This window comes from Littorina saxatilis, unplaced genomic scaffold (assembly GCF_037325665.1).
Source record: "Littorina saxatilis isolate snail1 unplaced genomic scaffold, US_GU_Lsax_2.0 scaffold_1191, whole genome shotgun sequence".
In the NCBI taxonomy this organism is placed as follows: Eukaryota; Metazoa; Mollusca; class Gastropoda; order Littorinimorpha; family Littorinidae; genus Littorina; species Littorina saxatilis.
In genome coordinates this window covers 1-22,973 of record NW_027125854.1, presented here as the reverse complement: position 1 = coordinate 22,973, position 22,973 = coordinate 1, and the positions used below count along the sequence as shown (strand labels likewise).

At 41.6% G+C, this 22,973-nt stretch overlaps 2 protein-coding genes across 2 annotated transcripts; one reads left to right on the top strand and one right to left on the bottom strand.

Annotated features, from left to right (window-relative positions):
• Positions 1-2,158: 2,158 nt before the first annotated feature.
• On the bottom strand, positions 2,159-6,463 carry LOC138954319 (uncharacterized). Its single transcript, XM_070326190.1, has 5 exons — positions 6,358-6,463; positions 5,623-5,970; positions 4,974-5,048; positions 4,590-4,751; positions 2,159-3,783 (listed from the first exon to the last, which is right to left on the bottom strand). The coding sequence occupies exons 1-5, from the start codon at positions 6,461-6,463 to the stop codon at positions 3,740-3,742; spliced, it is 735 nt and encodes a 244-aa protein (XP_070182291.1). The 3' UTR covers positions 2,159-3,739.
• Positions 6,464-12,840: 6,377 nt separating this feature from the next.
• LOC138954320 (lactase-like protein) lies at positions 12,841-22,819 on the top strand (the record flags this gene model as incomplete). Its single annotated transcript, XM_070326191.1, has 6 exons — positions 12,841-13,028; positions 13,663-13,793; positions 14,505-14,669; positions 15,036-15,128; positions 21,742-21,925; positions 22,674-22,819. Coding segments are annotated over exons 1-6 (900 nt in total), but the record flags the coding sequence as incomplete, so codon positions are not given.
• Between the last annotated feature and the right edge of the window lie 154 nt (positions 22,820-22,973).

The window sequence follows — 22,973 nt, the reverse complement described above, 5'->3', positions numbered from 1 at the left end:
AGCGTGTTTTATTCAATTTCTCATACACACGTTTCAAACAATAACAGCATTAAGAACGTTAACAAGCAGATTGCTTTTGGACACGTTCTTGAAATGATAATCAATACACATTCCGATATCAAAACATGGCGAACAAGTGATAGCTTCAACACTTATCTTGATACTCTTTCATTATATTTTATACCAGGGCCGGATCTGGGGGGGGGGGGGGGTTCCTGAGGTTCCGGAACCCCCCTCCCCCCCCCCCCCCTGGCCATCCAATGTACCTCTCAGAGAAAATAAATGTGGACTTTGGACCCCTGCCTTCAGTTGGAACCCCCCCCCCCCTTAAACGAACTTGGTCCGGCCCTGTATACTAATAAGATGAAGAGAGAGACAGAGAGAGAGAGAGAGGGAGAGACAGAATGCCTGGCTGCATAAATTGCACAGTTAATATAATATCAGCCGAAGCGATTAGTTAACATAACATATAGTCTTATATCCCATGACCTCCCTTCTTTGTCTCTGTTACTTCAGTATGGGTATATATGTTGTATTTCTATAGCTCAATAAATACATCATGGACTCCAAAAAATATATGATAGTGCAGATTCCGATTTGGGCAAAGGACTACTTTCCTCCCGACCTTTGACCTCGCGCCGAACAATGTGACACATTTGTATGAAGTTCTAAAATCGTATTGCACGGCTCAGAAAACCATATCAGTTGCACACAAAAATGAATCTCAGAACTGATCTGATGTATGAGATGCAATAAGCAAAAGTTTCTTTCATTATGAAAGCAATGCAGGTCGAAAAAAACGAACATTCAACTTACAAGATAACCAGATGCTAGCGAACCAAAACAAAAACACGAGTACCCTCCCCTTGCATCGTTAGCAGACGACTTTTGAGAATCTGTCGGTAGTGTGTTTTGGTGTGCGCCTTCAGCTATTAAACATCGGCTGTTTCACGTGTTTTGCGAGCAAGTCTACTCTTTTGCCTGGCTCTGCAGTAAGTCCACATATTTTTCCGTAATCCAGTCATATTCTTTCAAAATGCAATCAATCGGCGGTGACAGACGTGTCGGTCGCGTTTTCCTCGCACCCAAACACACTCGCAAAACAGTTTATCACGTAGATACATTTCAAATAGGGAGCAAATGGTTAAATCTAAACCTACATATTTGTTCCCTAAAATTTGCTTCTCTGTCAATAAGCCTAATTACACACGTTCGAGAAAAACAACGTGGAATCGATTCTGAATCGAGTAAGCCAAATGGGTCCCAAACCCGTTTCGCCCGTTCTGCCGACCTGAAACGCAAAACAAAAGAATTGTGCGCTTGAACTAAATTAATTTCTATTCGACTTCATTACTTTCTTGCAACTTATGAACCTTTACTTAAAGCTTTTAAATGGTCTGAAAGTAGTGTTACCGCGTACTTATCGATGCACTCATTCGTTTTATTTTTTCAGCGACGGTCACTTAGTTTAAGGTTGCAAAAGGGCTAAGTCTCGCTGCCAACAGTTTTACCCTGCACAGATCGCAACAGTGCCGCTAGTAGTCTACACTTTGTGTTTGATGGTAGAATGGGATATACAGATTACAACACTCGTGGTTTTTTATATGGCTTGTATTTCAGTCAAGACCCAGCGGGAATATCAATCGAGAGCCACTCGCCAGAGGCTCGTGTCTCCCGATGATATTCATCCGCTGGGTCTTGACTGAAATACAAGCCATATAAAAAACCACTCGTGTTGTAACCTATACGTACAACAGAGAATATTTTCGTGTTCAAAGATACAGTTAAATAAGTATTTCCAAACAAGAGTGTTTTGCAGTCTAGAACGTGTGTTGGCAGACTATTGAATAAAATGGTTCTATGTTCTTTAAATTTGAGACAGTGTAACAATACATGTTCAGCATCTTCCGGGCATACTCCACGTACATTCTAAATTATCAGAGAGGTGTCGGTTTACTGAGTCTTGTTGCAAATCGCTCATATTTAATCTCAACCTGCTGTGAAAAACCTGTGCCTGGCGGTTGCCTAAATAATAATACTGTGGAACAAGAACCTCTCCATCGGTCAAATATCTTTTAAATTCACCAACTGACTGCGTTTGTCCTATATTTTCTGGAAGATTATTCCACAAAACTGCTGTTGAAGTAAAAAATGAAGATTTATATAACTCACTTCTGCACAATGGAACCTTACGTTCAAGAGGGCGTCGTCTGTGGTAAGGATTTACATCGGAAACCAGGACCAGCAGTTTGGAATATAAATATTCTGGGGCTAAACGATTTACAATTTTATAATACAGCAAAAGTTTATGACGACGTCGCCTTTCTTTCAGGGGCACAAAACCCGATTCATTATACAGTTTTTGGTGGCTTGTACCACGAACTGCACCTACCATGATTCGGATTGCATCGAGATGCAATGTCTCCAACTCGTCTGCCAAACACTGTGTACAGTTATCCCAAATAACGTCCGCGTAATCAAATTCATAAATATTCAAAGAAAAAAAAGATTTAACACTAGAACTGTCGTACACCTGTTCTAAAACATGTTTAATTGGTGTAACACTGGAACAATAGTGCTGTAAATAAGCTCAGATTGCAACAACAACTATTCATCAACACTAGGGAGATTTAAAAAACGAAACGTCGGGACGTTTCGTTTTGAAGTTGTGGTAAACGTCATCATTTCGGGGGTCTCTCGCTGGAAAGGTGAAGGTCAACTGAAACGGAACGTGGAACGTCAAAACGCAGTCACGTTTTCCACCCCCAAAAAACAAACAATATTTCGTCAACTTTTGTGAGTATTTTTGCACACTAACAGTTTTATTTGTTGGCCATTTTATGCATTGCTAGATTCATCAACCCTTTCACAGTCTTTCAGCGCTGAGAATGTGTTCATTGGAGGTAGACAACTGTTGTGAACTGAAATATTTTGAAGGGTGCTGATCCTGGTACATTTATCCAACTTCATGGTGAGAAAGCAAATGGCGAAGCAGAAGTAGGTCATCGCATCGAATTTTTATTCTGGCTTCGTATGTGATTTTGTATAAACAAAGTCTGTGTAATTTATTTGGACTGAAAATAATCAAAGTATGCCCGATTCTGGACCACCTCCTAGGGGTTTTTACAGAAGATTAAAAGAGACGACAGAAAGAACGATGACTTACCCGCGTTTAGATTCCCGAACAGAAGGACAATTTGTTCTTCTTCGGGAAAGAGTTCCAAGCAAGGAAAGATAATTTCACTTGAAGATGTATCGCCCTTCCTTCATTCCGAAACGAAACGTGAATACATCTAAATCTTGTCTGCGGCCTATGCCGTCTCGTTTCACGTTCCCTTTCGCGGGGTGACTCATTCACCAAACGAAACGAGCTGCAAAACGAAACGTGCTGTCTTTTAAATCTCCCTAGTGTCATCGAAGTAACGGTATGCATCCTAACTGCAGTGCAGCCAGCACAATACATTGGCTTCAAGTTATCCAACAATGTTACAGCCAGTATGTTGTTCTCCAGAATTGGTATCCTTAATATTCCACGAGAGGAATATATGTCTTGTAGATGTTGGCATGCAGAGAGCAAAATTTAATGCAGTTTTGTCCGAAGAGACGACGACGTAGCCAACTCGACCACAGCGGGAAACACCACTCTATCTTCGCATACTCGAGATTCAACCACGCTTTGCTTTATGTATTATTGTAGACGTGACCGTCCATCTGTATCATAGCGTTTTGATCGTAACAGTCACCAGGCAAGGTCTGGTCCGTAGTCGGCTTGGGGGCGTTTTGCTGTTATGAGACAACAAACACAATAACACTAAATACTGATGCAACAACACGTGTTGACACCAATTTCAGGGATTGTAAGAAGGTGGAATAACAACATGAATGAATGTGCGTGTTATTAAAACAAAAACAGAACATGAAATTTAAAGAAATGGTAATTGCCTCTTCAGGGAAAAAATATAGCATGTCTTTCGATAAGATATATTAAACAAGCAAGTCGAATATATCTTTGGTTTTCTGCTAGACTGGCATTGTTATCTGCCTCTGTGGATGTTGAAATACTTGGTTGGTTAATACGTACTTCCCTGGGACACACAATATAGGTATCACTGCCAGATAGCTTTCTACGAACATTACAACAGACTATACAAAATCTCGATATGTTAGCCAAGCTTATTTACATAGCGAAACATCGGTTAATGCTTTTGTCACTGAATCTGCTTGTAGAGTAATCTGCTTTCTATCAGTTTCATTTAAATATTAAACCATGAGATTCTAAGAAGTGACAGCAAACTCATGAGGTATTATCAACACATTATAAACGAACCGATAGACAAGCACAGAAAAGCACACAAACAGACGGAATCAAAAACTAACACGCATAATATAACAGTGAATTTCTGAATTGCATCGACAGCAAAGAACGTGTGCGTCATTACTTCTTTTCCAGTTCCCTACTGCAACGCTAGAACCTGAACCTCAATGTATTAAGTACACATAGTATATGTTCAACACAATGTATTAAGTACACATAGTATATGTTCAACACAATGTATTAAGTACACATAGTATATGTTCAACACACTAACCTTGCAGTTTTCTCCTCCTGACTACGCAAACAACTACCACCACAATGCAAATGATGATCACCACGGACACACAACTGAAGACAAGGGCCAATAAGGAATTATCTTCATCCATCGTCCCTTCGGATAGCTCTTCAGTCGAAGATGCGACCGTTCTTTCATCATCTGTAATTTGGAGTAAGGGTAGGCACAAATCATCATGCGAAAAATCATGTTAAGAAATAAACAACAAAACCCTTGAGTTTGTGCATGGATGAATGCATGAAGCTAATGAATATTGTCTAATATTTGTATTGTTGCTCGTTCTCTTTCTCTTTATTATGTTTCAGAGGCATGATACGAGAAAAAAAAGGTTAATTCATCCACTCATCTCTAAGCAACAAATACCTGGAGTCTGTTCTGTAGCGTTTTCCGTCTTCACTGGCAACACAGAGACATTTGATATCCTGGGTTTGGATGAAGCTGCACAAGTAAAACCTGTGTTTAACCTGTCATTGTTCAAGCTTCTAGTGTGTTATATTTTGCCATTTTCAAATGTACGGTTCGTCTGAATGAACACAATGGGCACACATCACAGATACTCTTGTGCATACGTGCTCGAGTGGGTGTGTGTGTGTGTGTGTGTGTGTGTGTGTGTGTCTGTGTGTGTGTGTGTGTGTGTGTGTTCTACTTTTAGATTGGCAATACAAGTGGATTTGTGAAGGTGATTCACTGTGTGTGTGTGTGTGTGTGTGTGTGTGTGTGTGTGTGTGTGTGTGTGTGTGTGTGTGTGTATGCCACAGTATGTGTGTGTGTGTGTGTGTGTGCGTTTGTCTGTCTGTCTGTCTGTCTGTATGTCTGTCTGTCGGTTTGTTTGTCTGTCTGCGTGTATGTCTGTTATTGTGTGTGTACGAGTGCTTGTCTGTCTGTGTGTCTGTCTGTCTGTCTGGCTGACTGTCCATCTGTCTATATGTCTGTCTGCATCTGGCATCTACCATGTGAGTGGCATATATCTATGCTTGCCTGCAATTGTGCGAATCCGTGTTTAAAAACTCACGTTGTATTATGAACTCAACCTCCTTTCTCTCTTCGCCTCCAGTTCGCCACAACCAAGTCCCGCGGTCTTCCATGGCGAGAGTCTTCGTGAAAACCGCTCCCATATATCCCTCCCCCACCACACAACGACACAGATCTTCGTTAGTGGATGTGCAGCGTTCACGAGTCATACCAATTACACACAGATCTTCACCGGTAGAAGGTCTTGTTACATAGACATGAACATTTTGGCTCTGGCGCCTAGGACAATGGCTTGTGTCAAGTCTGAACGGTAAGGTGACCAAAGAGTGCTCTTCCCCGATGACGGATAGCTTTTTCAAAGTCATGTTTGACATTTTGATTGTTGCACCTGAAAACAATTCATGACTTGTGTTATATGTGTACGCAAAGGATGGACGAGCAAATAAGGTAATTAATAAACTAGATAATAAATATTATATTCATCGAATGAGGGAACGGCGGGTGAATAAATACAAAGATGAATGAACAAATAAGATACTAAAAATGAAGAAAAACGAATGAAAGAAACAACACATTAGTTAAACAATGAATAAACCAGTTAGTTTCTCAATCAATCAATCAATCAATCAATCAATCATTCAATTAACCAACCAATCAATCAATCAATCAATCCATCAACCAATCAATCAAATGATCAAGTAAGCAAGCACACACGCAATCAATTAATCAATCAATCCATAACTCTATCAGTAAATCACAAAACAATCGTACTTACACGATTCTGAAGTTGACACTGTCACTGACAAAGAGACAACGATCAGGCACAAAGGCAAAATAGATGAAAGAAAGGCAGTTTCTTGTTTACCAACAAACTCCAGCATGTTCTGTATAAACAGTCTGTTTGATATGAAGGAAACAGTTGAGCAAAAGTCCAACGTTCTCAAAATGTGGATATTCAGATATGAGGAAGGAAGTGATAATTGTCGAAACATCACATACACAACTCATACAAAACATCCGAGTGGTTGCACGTCAGATTTATCTAACAATCGCATTCACCTCTTTTGATTTGATATTGTTCAAATGTTATGTCCTCTTTTAAGATAATCAAGCAAACCATTTTTAATGTCATTGCTTTTTGGCTCACGTAAGTGTAGCCTATGCGATCGTAACTTTGTCTGTCTTTGCGTGTGTGTGTGTGTGTGTGTGTGCGTGTGTGCGTGTGTTTCAAAACACTGTTTATATTTGTGTAGGTTGTAGTCATCATAACTAATCGCATTTTGCCATTTGTTTCAGAAAGGAGGTTAACCTACAAGATCGACGCTATGTCAGATATGCCTCAGCCACATGAAGACTTCCGAATTTAGATCCACTCGGCATGGTGACAAGTCTTGATGAAAAGTATGGGACTGAGGACAGCAGTGGAAAAAGTGGCCACATGGCAGGTACCTATTGCTTAGTGTCTGCAGTGCAAAAGACAGATAAGCTAATGGTAGATTTGCAAATGAACACAGTGCCTGTGCCTGTGTGTGTGTGTGTGTGTGTGTGTGTGTGTGTGTGTGTGTGTGTGTGTGTGTGTGTGTGTGTGTGTGTGTGAGGATTGCACAAGATCTCATTGAAGGACAACTGCACCAACAACAAATACACAGTCATTTTATCTGTTTGGCTTCTTTTGAAAATCATACATGGAGTTGATACGATACGTTAGTTATAACTGTGTGTGTGTGTGTGCGTGTGTGTGAGTGTGTGTGTGTATGTGTGTGTGTGTCTGTGTGTGTGTGTGTGTGTGTGTGTGTGTGTGTGTGTGTGTGTGTGTGTGTGACGGATGAGTGTGTTACTGTTTGTTGATTTCTTACGGGAGCCTTGAAGGCGTCGCCTCTTGTTTAAATTGTCAGCCCCCCCCCCCCCCCCACACACACACACACACAAACTTCACACCTCGTCGTTTTCCCCGGTGCACCCACTAATCCTCCTGTTTTGATTTACTCTTGTGTTATTCTTATTTTCATTTATTTATCATTCATGCATGTATTTATTGGTGTATTGTTAATATTTGTTACTTGTTCATCTATGTATAATTCATTTATTATTATAATGGTGAGCTTATATAGTGCGAACCACAATTAACTGTGCTCTCCGCGCTTTACATATTAATTTCTGCCGTGTGAAATGGAATTTTTTTACAGACAGACAGACAAACAAACATTTTTTTACACACAATATATAACGCATTCACATCGACCAGCAAACCTCAAGCCTGTTAGGCGAGCATTCACCTTTCGCGGCCTTTATTCCAAATCACACGGGTATTTGATGGACATTTTTATTTATGCCTATACAATTTTGCCAGGAAAGACCCTTTTGTCAATCGTGGGATCTTTGACGTGCACACCCCAATATAGTGTACACGAAGTTGTTGTTTGCTTTTTTTTTTAATTGAAATATGTATATATGTTTATGTTTGTTTGCATATGTTTTAATTTGCTTTTGAATTCATTGACGAATTCATGTATCTATCTATAAAGAGAACAACAATGAAGGTCTCTTTTAGAAACCCGAACATGGAAAGTGTTAACATCCACTGTCTATAGCTTGCGCGATCAACTGAACTGCGACACATTTCGTGTGCCACAGGCTGATTTTCTGGTTAACCTGACAGCCCAGGGGAAGCAACCTACTCGCTGTTGTTCATACCAGCATGTAATTCTCTTCCTTGACTTAAGTTGAATTTAAAATATGTTGAATGTGTTTAGTATGCCAATGGAAACAAACACACGCACATAACTGAGGTTCACACTGACATAAATGTTGAGTCATTTTGAGTACCAGTGTCCCTCATCAACCAGGATGAGACATATACATAGCCAGAATAGACGACGTTCGGAAACAACTATGTCGGGCCCGGTTTGCCGCATAGGTTGTGAACTTTCTTTATTTGGTGTTTAACGTCGTTTTCAACCACGAAGGTTATATCGCGACGGGGAAAGGGGGGAGATGCGATAGAGCCACTTGTTAATTGTTTCTTGTTCACAGAAGCACTAATAAAAAAATTGCTACAGGGGCTTGCAACGTAGTAAAATATATGACCTTACCAGGGCCGGACTACCGGGGGGGTTATGGGGGTTGCGCAACCCCCCCCCCCCCCCCCCAGCCTACACATGTACCTCACTTATTTAAAACATTTTTTATTATTGTTTATTTTATGCCGTTTCATGCAAGGAGCGACCATTTTGCTATCTCAGAATATGACCTACCCATCAGCTTCAGGGGGCTTCGCCCCCTGACCCCCACTGGCAACCCCCCCCCTCCTCTTAGCCTAGTCCGGCCCTGCTTACTGGGAGAATGCGGCAAGTTTCCAGTACAAAGGACTTAACATTTCTTACATACTGCTTGACTAAAATCTTTACAAACATTGACTATATTCTATACAAGAAACACTTAACAAGGGTAAAAGGAGAAACAGAATCCGTTAGTCGCCTCTTACGACATGCTGGGGAGCATCGGGTCAATTCTTCCCCCTAACCCGCGGGGGGTGCATAGGTTGTGAACGAGTTGTTTCTCTTCGGAACATGTGTGCAAGCTTCCCCAGGTGACATTATGATCAAATTACTAGTGAGCGACGTGTCTCCACCATGCAGGGATTTTAGCAAAATGAAACGTTGAGAATTCCTCCGTCCCAGACACACGGAATGGATATAATTGTGTGAGTGACTTTAGAAACCCAAGGGCAGCTACCTGGGTATGTTTGTCATACTATCATGCAGTTGTCTTTCTTGAATGTATGCGTTCCAGCACGTGACAAGCTCACGTGCCACTTGTCTTCCGGCAAAAATACACTGCTAATTCTTATGAGCAATTTTATGTTGCATGCAAATTGGGAACAAAATGTTTCTTAATGTATAAGTTGATTATTTTCGATGTACATGCGTTTTGTTTCTTTTTCACACAAAACGCACTTGTGTGTACTACACACACACCCTTACACACACACACATACACACATACACACACACACACACACACTACACACACACTACACACACACACAGCTTCGGGCGGCAAGACGTTTTCTTTAATGCACTCTTTTTTCATGAACTCGTAACATTTCATACGTGCAGGCACGTTTCATTTAGCGAACCATTATTAAAGAGATGTATCATAGACATCATGAAAACGTCAACATTTGAACACGAAACTGATAAAAACGGCGGTAAAAGTTCAGCAATTTCTCCTATTGCGTGTGTGTGCGGGGAAGAGATGACGGAGGTGTTTGCCACCCGGTGTCATACGTAACTGATTCACACGATTACAGGATACCATAGACCATTTATCCTGGACCGCCAACTAGCTCTCTCTTCGCTCTTTCTCTCTATTACGAGGTAGCAGCCTCTCGCATTTAGGAACCTACGCTTACATGGCCTTTCAGAAATTAGGGGGATGTCATATCCTGTGTCGATTGTAAACATGGACGAAGTTGCCGAGGTAAGTTCTGAAAATGCTAAAATAAACTCAGCTAAAGTGCATAATTATGGAACATGTTTTTCGATGAGTTTTGTTAAGTTTAGTTTGGAGTTTTGGAAAATCCAGTTCATTGTCACCTCCCATTGTCACAAATAACTGGAGCGTGCTTTCTTTTCACTGTCTTCGAATCGCTGGCCTGTCAAACCGGACGCTAAGCGCCCCTGAAAGTCGAGCGTCGTAACCTCGAAGGGTCACGTGACGAGTTGGTGGTCCAGGCTACATGTATTTGGTCTATGAGGATACACATTCTTATCCTTGGCACAAAGGGTCAAACATCCAAAAAATAAGCCCTTAAAAAAATAAGGCCTTATTTTTGAAAATATGCCCATATTTTTGAAAATAAGCCCTTATTTCTAAAATAAGGCCTTATTTTCCATTATTAAGGCCTTAAATCTTTAAGCCCTTAAAAAAATATGGGCATAAAAAAATAAGCCCTTATTTGAAAATAAGGCCTTACGAGAAATAAGGCCTTATTTCTGTAAGGCCTTAATAAAAATAAGGGCATAAAAAAATAAGGGCATACAAAAATATGGGCATAAAAAAATAAGGGCATAAAAAAATAAGGCCTTATTTTTTTGACCAATCATGAAGCTGAATAGAATTTGGCTTCGCCGCTCATGCGCAGAGATCTCATAACAAACATGGCGAATGGGGAGATCGTGATGAATTTTTGAGAAGAATTTGTGCTGAAATTGCAAATTGCGAGAGAATTGGGGTTTCCGATGAGGTGTTCGCTCAAGATAAGCATTGTTTACATGAAATGACCGTTTGATTTATATCAGTGTAACATCTTGATCTTACTCTAGCTCCGGATGCGCAGTAGCGATGCGCAGAAAAATATGGGCATATTTTTTTAAGGGCTTATTTTTTTATGGGCATATTTTTTTAAGGGCTTATTTTTTTAAGGTCATAACAGAAATAAGGCCTTATTTCGGTAAGGCCTTAACAGAAATAAGGCCTTATTTCATTATACCCTTATTTCCTTATGGCTGTAAATATTTAAGGCCTTATTTCTAAAATAAGGCCTTATTTATAGAAATAAGGGCTTATTTTGAAAAATATGGGCATATTTTCAAAAATATGGGCATATTTTTTTAAGGGCTTATTTTTTGGATTTTTGACCCTTTGTGCCAAGGATACATTCTTTTGCTGGGCCGGAAAGCGTCTTAAGGGCATAGGAGTGGGGGATGTTGGGGGATGCTGGCAAGCTATAGGCATACGGGTAGGGGATGGGGTGGGATGAGCGTGATCGAATAATTTGCTGAGGGGATAAAGGGCGAGCCGCTAGTGGATATAGAAATAGGGGAGGGGTTGAAGGGTGGGAGAGAGTGAGTGGGAGTAAAGAGAAAACTACGAAAACAAGAAAAAAAAATCGTGCAAACTCAACGTTAATCAAAAGCCTTAATTCCTTTGACAGACAGATATCCAAGAAAGATTTATTTCAATACACAGGAAAGCAAGAAACCAAGCTGAACTAAGGCGTTACTGTTCCAAAACGAAATCCGTTTTCCAGACACGAAGAAGGCAAAATAAGCACAGGGTGACCCAACAAAAATCCAACCCTCAAAAATGCTAATAACTTCTACATCTGTTGATGCTTTTATTCTTCGGTTGTTCTATTTTAGAGCAGATGTGCTGCATAAACATTAAAAATGAGGAATGAAGTCTGATGTCTTTATGTTACTATTTCTACAACTCATCCTAGATACAAAACGCTCTCACATAGGTTGAAGGACTGTTACTTAACTGGTCACACACACACATATACACATACACACACACACACACACACACACACACACACACACACACACACACACACGCGCGCGCGCGCGCACACACACTAACTAACTAACTAACTAACTAACTTAAACACACGCACACGCAAGGTTTTACCTGTAATGGTCCTGCAAGTTATAAGTTCACAAAGATGATAAGAACTGACCTGAACTATCTCGTCAAAATACAATACTTCATGCACTTGTTTTAACCAAACTAGTCGATGAGCACCACACGAAATATACCAATCGTTCTAGTCGTCCTACTTATAATTTGTGTTTGTTGGTATACATATACCAATGTCAGTCCAGAAGGGGCCGACTTAGACAGACCATTCAACAAGGAATCTGCACCTTTGGGCGTGACACAATGTACTGTGACACTGATATTTTGACGCTTGTCAGTTGTCTAGGACGTGACGAATGAATTGTTTGATAGAAGAAGAAGAAGGAGAAGAAGAAGAAGAAGAAGAAGAAGAAGAAGAAGAAGAAGAAGAAGAAGAAGAAGAAGAAGAAGAAGAAGAAGAAGAAGAAGAAGAAGAAGAAGAACAAAAACAAGAACAAGAACAAGAACAAGAACAAGAGACAGACAGACAGACACAGAAAGAAAAAGAAGAAAAGGCAAAATCACAAACACAAAAAACAAAACAAGACACAACAAAGCAAAACAACAACCGACAACAGCATCGACAACAATAGCAACAACAAGAACAAGAACAACAACAACAACAACAACAACAAAAACAGCAACAACGAAAACAACAACAACAACAACAACAACAACAACAACAACAACAACAATAACAACTCTAATTGCTCATCTCTATATTTACAGGCCTTAAATGCAAGAAGGTAGGCAGCACCTTTAAAAACAACACAAAAAGCACTACACAGATAAGGCCAGAACTATATATGTACCTCACATACCCAGACACAAGATACTCTTCGGGCAGAACACACTTCAAAATGCTGCAGTTGAAGAGGCTGGTTTTGCTATCCATAGTGGTGTTATCGGCGTTGTCGTGCTTTGTCACAACTGACCAGCGTAACTCCACAGACGCATTTTATTACGGCGTATTGCCCGAGAATTTCACCTGGGGTGCGTCCACTGCCGCATATCAGATCGAAGGAGCTTGGAATGAGGATGGTAAGTGTGAATAATCATTGTTGGGTGTACGTTTGTGTATGTGTGTGTGTGTGTGTGTGTGTGTGTGTGTGTGTGTGTGTGTGTGTGTGTGTGTGTCTGTGTGTGTGTGTGTGTGTGTGGTGTGTGTGTGTTTGTGATTGAATGGGTGTATGTGTGTGTGTGTGTGTGTGTGTGTGTGTGTGTGTGTGTGTGTGTGTGTGTGTGTGTGTGTCGGTCTGTCTATATGTTTGTCTGTGTATCTGTGTGTCTGCGTCCTTGTCTGTTTTATGTCTGTGTTTGTGACTGTATTCATATGCTGGTGTGCGTGTGTGTGTGTGTGCGCGCGCGCGCGCGTGTGTGTGTGTGTGTCTGTGTGTGTGTGCGTGAGCGCGTGTGTGTGTTGTACCCGTGAAGAGAGAGCAGACAGAAACTGTCAACAAGAGAGAGAGAGAGAGAGAGAGAGAGAGAGAGAGAGAGAGAGAGAGAGAGAGAGAGATAGAGAGAGACAAAGAGAGAGAGAGAGAGAGAGAGAGAGAGAGAGAGAGAAAGAGAAAGAGACAGAGAGACAGAGAGAGACAGAGACAGAGAGTGAGAAAGAGAGAGTTCATGCAATTATCGCGTCAGAAACGGATTATATTTGTGTTATTTTTGTCAGGAAAGAGTGAAAACATCTGGGACAGGTTTTGCCATGAAGGCGGCCATATCGTCATGAATTTAACCGGGGACGTGGCATGTGACAGCTACCACAAATGGAGAGATGACATCACAACCATGAATGAAATAGGGGTACGTACCACAAGGCTTTTTGCTTTACCATAACTACCCTCAAATGAGTGGTGACAATAAGTTTCCTGGTTTAGTTGTTGTTTTAGCTGACTTGGATGTTTGCATACACAAGGTATGTGATATGTATGTAGACGGGTTGGTGTGCCATGGTTATGAGACCAGTTAGCTACATACACACAACACGAAGCATCAAGCATCAATGTTTCACATAGTTGATGCCAAATGCACAATCATGTCAGTTCCTTTCCGTTTGACAATAGTTCCGAAGCTGCCGCTCTCTCTGTGCAAAAAACGATAAACGATACATATGCATGCCCAGCATGGTTCATTATGCAGGGATGTTGCGTGAGGACATCTCAACTGTTCATATGTGTACGGTTAGCAACAAGATTGTATTCAGCTTGGCAACGAGACTCCTTTTTTTCTGACAGACATAAGCACATCACGAATGTCCATTGGCGAAGTCGGTTGCATACCACTTGTTGCAAGCACAGAAAATGAAATGCATGTATCGTCCATCAAAGCGTACCATAATCGAAACATGATAACAAAAGGAAACACAAACGGTAAAAAACGCGCAACCATCAAACAAACAAGCAACACACAATCAAGCAAATAAACAATCCACAAACAAACAAACAAACACACAAACAAACAAACAAACAAACAAACAAAAACAAGCAAGGTGTATTGAAGGTACTGTGTTTACAGCTGAAGCACTACCGGTTCTCCCTGTCATGGTCTCGCATCGTGCCAGACCCCACGACAGGTGTGGTGAACGAGGCAGGTGTCAACTTCTACCTCAACTTCATCACCGCCGTCAAACAGGCCGGCATTGAGCCCATGGTCACTCTCTTTCACTGGGATCTGCCACAGGTGAACACAACTTATTTATCAAAATCAGCGTGTGGCTGCCTAAATGGTGGGGTGCAAACGGTCATACACGCATAACCCACGTGTACACACACACACACACACACACACACACACACACACACACACACACTGCACACGCATACGCACATACACAGACACAGACACACACTCACACATTCAGCCCATGTGTACGTACGTGCGTGCGCGTGCGTGCGCGCGTGCGTGCGTGCGTGTGTGCGTGTGTGCGTGCGTGCCTGAGGGTGTGCGTGCATTTGTATGTATGTATGTATGTGTGCATAATGTGTGTGTGCGTGTGAGGGCATTACCTTGCATGATTGCATGCGTGTATGTCTATTTTTTTTCCAGATTTTGGAGGACAATGGGAGCTGGGGGAACGAAACCATTATCAAGCAGTACCAGCATTACGCCGATGTGGCTTTTAGTCGCTTTGGACACCTGGTTCGTTCTTTTATGCAATATCTGCTGTTTCTTCGTCATGTGTTGTAGATGTTTTGCATACATGAATGCTTCTGAATCGAGATTTCATTTTATTCACTTTGCTTAACCTTACTTTATTTTCCCATTGCTAGGAAATCCGGATCGCTTCCTCTCAGTGGCAAGCTCGCAGCAACTAAAGCCGCGCTACTCGGTCGTGTGCATGCTTGGGTGTTATCAGCCACCTGCACTTACGTCAGAATGAATGAGGTCTCTTTCGTGCCACTGTGGTGACACGGGTTAGGACATGGCTACCATCTCTGAGTATGCACATTATGCTGACCCGCGTCCGTCCCGGTCTGGATTCGAACCCGTGACACTGGGTGGCCGAGTGGACTGGGTGGCCGAGTGGTAACGACTGGGTGGCCGTGTGGTAACGACTGGGTGGCGGCCAAGTGGTAACGACTGGGTGGCCGAGTAGTAACGACTGGGTGGCCGAGTGGTAACGACTGGGTGGCCGAGTGGTAACGACTGGGTGGCCGAGTGGTAACGCACTTGCGCTCGGAAGCGAGAGGTTGCGAGTTCGACCCTGGGTCAGGGCGTTAGCAATTTTCTCCCCCCTTTCCTAACCTAGGTGGTGGGTTCAAGTGCTAGTCTTTCAGATGAGACGAAAAACCGAGGTCCCTTCGTGTACACTACATTGGGGTGTGCACGTTAAAGATCCCACGATTGACAAAAGGGTCTTTCCTGGCAAAATTGTATAGGCATAGATAGAAATGTCCACCAAAATACCCGTGTGACTTGGAATAATAGGCCGTGAAAAGTAGGATATGCGCCGAAATGGCTGCGATCTGCTGGCCGATGTGAATGCGTGATGTATTGTGTAAAAAAATTCCATCTCACACGGCATAAATAAATCCCTGCGCCTTGAATATGTGCGCGATATAAATTGCATAAAATAAAATTTAAAAAAATCAAAAAAATCCCTGCGCTTAGAACTGTACCCACGGAATACGCGCGATATAAGCCTCATATTAATTGATTGATTGACCCTAGGACCACGAGTCAAGTGTTCTACCAACCGAGTTACCCGGCCCCCATTGCAGATGTGTGCATGCTTGTCTGCCTTCTTGATTGATTTTGTTTTGAGATTTGCGGCAGATAATTTCAATGCTGTTTGTTTCTTGGATTTATGATATCATTAATGTGACCCTCCACCACGGAATGAGTCGCATGTCACCTATGCATGATTTTCATATTTTTACATTTTCCTAAAGAGTTTATTATGCTCTATCCAGTGGTGAAAATCGTTTTAGAAAAGAGCGAAAACTGTTTGAGTTATAAGCCTGTGACTAAGGTGACCCTCACACTGTTACCAGACACTCCCCGGACTTATATTAAGCCTAGCGCTGAACCGCGCGAGGTGACTCATTTCGTGGTGGAGGGTCACATTTTTACATTTAGTCAAGTTTTGACTAAATGTTTTAACATAGAGGGGGGAATCGAGACGAGGGTCGTGGTGTATGTGTGTGTGTGTGTGTGCTTGTGTGTGTGTGTGTGTGTGTGTGTGTGTGTGTGTGTGTGTGTGTGTGTGTGTGTGTGTGTGTGTGTGTGTGTGTGTGTGTGTGCGTGTGTAGAGCGAATCAGAGAAAACTACTGGACCGATCTTCATAAAAAATTCACATGAGAGTTCCTGGGTATGATATCCCCAGAGTGTTTTTCATTTTTTCGATAAATGTATTTGATGACGTCGTATCTGGCTTTTTGTGAAAGTTGAGGCAGCAATGTCACGCCCTCACTTTTCAATTAAATTGATTACAATTTTGGTCAAGCAATCTTCGACAAAGTCCGGACTATGGGATTGAATTTTAGCTTGGCAGCGTAAACATTAGTTAATTAGTTTGCTCATTAAAATTGTCATTAAAAATCTAATTTTCCCTTACAGATTTCAAAATGATTGAATCGTATTCCTCAATTTCTCCTGAATTCAAAAATATATCTATATTTCATGTTTATTCTAAAATTGTGCCCAGAATTACAGAAACTAGGTTAAGTAAGTACTGCGTTTGCACGCAACGCAGAGACAAGCGTGACCCGTCTCGGTCAGTTTGGGTGAGGTTAGTCGAGACTATTTCAATATATAGTCTCGGCGATGACTGTTTTTGTTTGTTTGTTAGTGTTAATCTGTTACTTTGATGCCGACAGCTTGACTAAATGTTTGTTATATATATATATCGCTTCACGCGACTTGTTTTTACTTAGTCTAGATTTGCCTGGTGAATACAGTTTTGATTCATCTTGAACACACGGCCAGTACCGTGTAACTGGCCTTGACACGGAACGATCCAAGGGGGGCAATCTCAGTCATCTGAAAGAGGGAAATCCAAACGCAATCCGCCTTGTTCGATTTTATGGGCTTGGACGATAGAGAAAAATAAGAAAAGCAAAAGCTGGAGTCCAGTCTGGACGAAACTGCTATCAAGAACGCAGAATTGATTTTTTCTGAGTTTTTATTTTTTAGCCGTAAGCGCCATTTCTCATTTCGAATTTCTCATAACTGCTGTTCACAATGCGGCCGCAGTGAAACCAACAAAGGGGCCTCACTCTGGAAGAGTTTCCTGCTCCGATAAACATGGCGCTTACGGCTAAAAACAACTCAGAAAAAATCAATTCTGCGTTCTTGATAGCAGTTTTGATTGTGATATTTCCCAGCATCCTGCGTTTCGTCCATCAGATTGTGTGCATGCTTTTCCGCCTCCCAGATTGCCTTTGTTTTGAGATTTGCGGCAAATAAATCCAATCCTGTTTGTTTCTTGGATTGATGATAGCATTTTCTGACTTAGTCTAAGTTTGCCTGGTGAATACAGTTTCGATGTTGTTATTTCCCAGCATTCTGTGTTTCATCCATCAGTCATTTCCTGTCTTCTTTCCTTTACTGGGGGGGGGGGGGGTGGATGAGGCAGCGGGTGGGGCAAGATGGGTGGGTGGGTTTTGTGGAGGTGTACTTAGGACTATACATGTATAAGAATACTAGAATGAATACCCGCTTCGCCGGGTAGCCGGCTTCGCCGGGAAGAAGTACTTAGAGCCGTACGCCGGCTTTGCCGGGTCCGAACAATGGACCCGCCAAGCTTAGGTCCCTCCCAGATTCGTGGAATGGGAACAGCACGAAAATGATTCAGTGGCCATAATGCCATTCCTGACCATATCGAGTCCCATCCTTGTCGACGAATGTAACCGTGTTAATCACCTTTGGAGGCGAACTCCACTCAAACAGGACTGAGCAAGTTATGGCTTCTAAAAGGAAGGCCAGTACATAAATTTACACAAAAGCCGCCAGACCACATCACAAACAGAACTGAACAATGCACAGGTGTTGCTCACATAGAGACACACACACACACACTCACACACACACAAAAACACAGAGAAGCCGTATCTATAGAGAGATAGATGACAGTGTATTTTTCGCGTGGCTATAAATTGATTCGACCTTTGCACTTTTACAGTGAGGATAATTTACGGGTCCAATTTACGTTCTGGACACTGCGTTGACCTTCTAAAAATAGTAACAGTAACAGAACGCCGGGAATATCCGAAGACGCTCCACTCACACTATAGTGCACCATTACGAAGGAAGGGAGGAAACGCTGAAAACCTGGAGAATATGAGAAGATAAGGAAGAGTTACTTATAATGGTGAAATGAACACAAAAACCAAAATCGATTCAGCGCTGCGCGCTGAGAGCACGTGTTGAAATATCTCATCGATGATATTGTGTCCGGGGTGTAGCTGAATACGGTGTCCAAATTTGAAAAAGATCCACAGAGAACTTTGGCTTTGGTGTGTCGGTATGGGGGCCCGGGTAGCTGAGGTGGAACCAAAATAGCTGAGGTGGAACCAAAATCGGTTCAGCGCTGCGCGCTGAGAGCACGTGTTGAAATATCGACCAGGTTGTGTCCTGTACCGGGTCAACCTGAATATGCCCACCAAATTTGAAGCAGATCCATCGAGAACTTTGGCCGTGCATGGCGAATACACAAATACACAGATACACAGACACCCACACACACACACAGACAGACACAAGTCGTATATATATATAGAAGCGGAGGAAGATGGGCATACGCTAACTTAAAATGCTTTTTTTTCTCTATTTTTCTTATCAATGATATGGTTGTAAGGACATTGGAAACACAATGTCCTGAAGATATAGAGACCAGCAGGATCCCCTTGACCCCCCAGCTGATTTCTTATCGAAACATAGCTCACGGAGACAAGGTGACTATGTCAAAAGAATATATCAAACAAGAATCTTATCTCTCTTTTCTGCAGCTATTCGTATGTGACCCTTTTTGACTAAATCAGAATAAAGGGTCGGCAACAAAAACAAACAAGTCGCGTAAGGTGAAAATACAACATTTAGTCAAGTAGCTGTCGAACTCACAGAATGAAACTGAACGCAATGCAATTTTTCAGCAAGACCGTATACTCAAAACTCGTAGCATCGTCAGTCCACCGCTCATGGCAAAAGCAGTGAAATTGACAAGAAGAGCGGGGTAGTAGTTGCGCTGAGAAGGATAGCACGCTTTTCTGTACCTCTCTTCGTTTTAACTTTCTGAGCGTGTTTTTAATCCAAACATATCATATCTATATGTTTTTGGAATCAGGAACCGACAAGGAATAAGATGAAAGTTTTTAAATTGATTTCGAAAATTTAATTTTGATAATAATTTTTATATTTTTAATTTTCAGAGCTTGTTTTTAATCCAAATATAACATATTTATATGTTTTTGGAATCAGAAAATGATGGAGAATAAGATGTACGTAAATTTGGATCGTTTTATAATTTGTTTTTGTTTTTTACAATTTTCCGATTTTTAATAACCAAAGTCATTAATTAATTTTTAAGCCACCAAGCTGAAATGCAGTACCGAAGTCCGGGCTTCGTTGAAGATTACTTGACCAAAATTTCAACCAATTTGGTTGAAAAATGAGGGCGTGACAGTACCGCCTCAACTTTTACAAAAAGCCGGATATGACGTCATCAAAGACGTTTATCAAAAAAATGAAAAAAACTTCTGGGGATATCATACCCAGGAACTCTCATGTCAAATATCATAAAGATCGGTCCAGTAGTTTGGTCTGAATCGCTCTACACACACACACACAGACACGCGCACAGACACACACACACACATACACCACGACCCTCGTCTCGATTCCCCCCTCTACGTTAAAACATTTAGTCAAAACTTGACTAAATGTAAAAATATACATACAAACGAACATGACATATTATTGTCAAAGGTATAATGAAAACTGTTTCAAGCAACAAACAAGTCGCGTAAGGCGAAAATACAATATTTAGTCAAGTAGCTGCCATTTTTCAGCAAGACCGTATACTCGTAGCATCGTCAGTCCACCGCTCATGGCAAAGGCAGTGAAATTGACAAGAAGAGCGGGGTAGTAGTTGCGCTAAGAAGGATAGCACGCTTTTCTGTACCTCTCTTTGTTTTAACTTTCTGAGCGTGTTTTTAATCCAAACATATCATATCTATATGTTTTTGGAATCAGGAACCGACAAGGAATAAGATGAAAGTGTTTTTAAATTGATTTGGACAATTTAATTTTAATAATAATTTTTATATATTTAATTTTCAGAGCTTGTTTTTAATCCGAATATAACATATTTATGTTTTTGGAATCAGCAAATGATGGAGAATAAGATAAACGTAAATTTGGATCGTTTTATAAATTTTAATTTTTTTTTTACAATTTTCCGATTTTTAATGACCAAAGTCATTAATTAATTTTTAAGCCACCAAGCTGAAATGCAATACCGAATCCCGGGCTTCGTCGAAGATTACTTGACCAAAATTTGAACCAATTTGGTTGAAAAATGAGGGCGTGACAGTGCCGCCTCAACTTTCACGAAAAGCCGGATATGACGTCATCAAAGACATTTATCAAAAAAATGAAAAAAACGTCCGGGGATTTCATACCCAGGAACTCTCATGTCAAATTTCATAAAGATCGGTCCAGTAGTTTAGTCTGAATCGCTCTACACACACACACACACACACGCACGCACGCACGCACATACACCACGACCCTCGTTTCGATTCCCCCTCGATGTTAAAATATTTAGTCAAAACTTGACTAAATATAAAAACCTAACTGTAAAGAGTCGGCGACAAAAAGTTAGTCGGTAGGAATACGGTGAAGGGTGTGTGTGTGTGTGTGTGTGTGCGTGTGTGTGTGTGTGTGTGTGTGTGCGTGTGTGTATGTGTGTGTGTGTGTGAGTGTGTGTGTGTGTGTGTGTGTTCGTTTGTTTGTTTGTTTGTTCGTTTGTTTGTTTGTTTGTCTGTGTGTGTGTTTGTATGTTCGTTCGTTTGTTTGTGTGTTCGTTCGTTCGTTCGTTCGCTGTTCATTCGTTCGTTTGTTCCTTCCTCCTTTTGCTCGTGTGTACGTTCGTTCGTTTGCTTAGTATTTGCTTAGGTACGTATTTTTGTTAATCACGTTTTCGCCAAAATATACTTTCAAAACGTGAACAGTCCCACACGAGCCTCCCAGGTTAAACAGAAACAAACCATTAACAATGACTGAATCCAATCTGTTGCTGACCGCATGAAGGTGAAGTACTGGCTGACGTTCAACGAGCCGTGGGTGACGACGTGGATGGGGTACGGTACAGGGCAATACGCGCCCGGCACCAAGCAGCCGGCCACGTTGCCCTACCTGTACGCCCACACCATCATCAAGTGTCATGCCACCGCCTGGCGTCTGTACGATACGACGTACAGAGCACGGTTCAATGGTTAGTGTCAGCGGATGGACGCTAAACGACAGAGCGCATTTACTAATTGACTGACTATGTTCCTGACTGACGAAGTACAAAGGAATTAACTGACTGGCTGAGTTGCTGACTGGCTAGCAAAATAATTAAATGCCTGCCTGGCTGGTTGACTGACTGACTGACAGACTGACTTGCTACCAAACTAACTGACTGGCTAGATAACTAACTAGCTAAGTGACTGGCTAGCTGAATGACCAGCTGTCTGGCTAAATGACACACAAAACATATTAGCATTCGCATTGCAGACACAACAAGATATGCACGTACGCACGCACGCACGCATTTATAGCTACTTGCCCACCCCCACTCCCGCTTGCACACACTTAAATGCTGTTGTCCTCCATTCCGCCCCTCCCCACCCCCATACTTATAACAATTGCCTCTGACACAAATCGTAACCCTTACTCTGGTTCGATTCCTAATGCATGTTACTGTGCCACTACTGGTGTATTCACAGAAAATAAACTTTAAACAAAAAACCATTATAATTCCATATGTATGATATCTTTGGGTGCATGAGTACCTGTGGGATCAAACATCGGTAACTGACTAAACAAATTAACCCTGTTCCGCACATCACAATGTCGCGACAACTAACTGACACACTGCATAATATGACGCGACGTTAATTTCTGTGTTGGTGTCTTTTTTCCCATTCATTGATTGCTTTTTTTGTTAATGAGTGTAAAGATGTTCGCCAAATTTGCAGGAATGGTGTCCATCACGTTAAACACGAATTTCTACGCCCCTAAAAACTCCAGCAAGCCGGAAGACGTAGAGGCCGCGGAGCGAGCTGCTCAGTTTATGGTAGGGTGGTTCGCTCACCCCATCTACGTCGATGGAGACTATTCCCAGGTGACGTCATTACTATACGTCATATCAATGACTTCAGAAAACTGAAGCTTCTGTTCTGCAGCGTTTTCACTGGATCGTTGTATGCACAGCATATATTCAATCTACTTGTCACAAGATAGGCCGATTCGTCCAAAGAGGACGTAAAAACTAACTA

What these genes read in the sequence shown, in the direction of transcription:
- LOC138954319 (XM_070326190.1), bottom strand. Translation starts at nt 6,463, where the DNA reads ATGCTGGAGTTTGTTGGTAAACAAGAAACTGCCTTTCTTTCATCTATT. An exon ending in GGTTGAGTTCATAATACAAC is followed by an intron (nt 5,049 to 5,622) that starts GTGAGTTTTTAA and finishes TTACTTGTGCAG; the next exon opens with CTTCATCCAAACCCAGGATA. An exon ending in CGCTACAGAACAGACTCCAG is followed by an intron (nt 4,752 to 4,973) that starts GTATTTGTTGCT and finishes TCCAAATTACAG; the next exon opens with ATGATGAAAGAACGGTCGCA.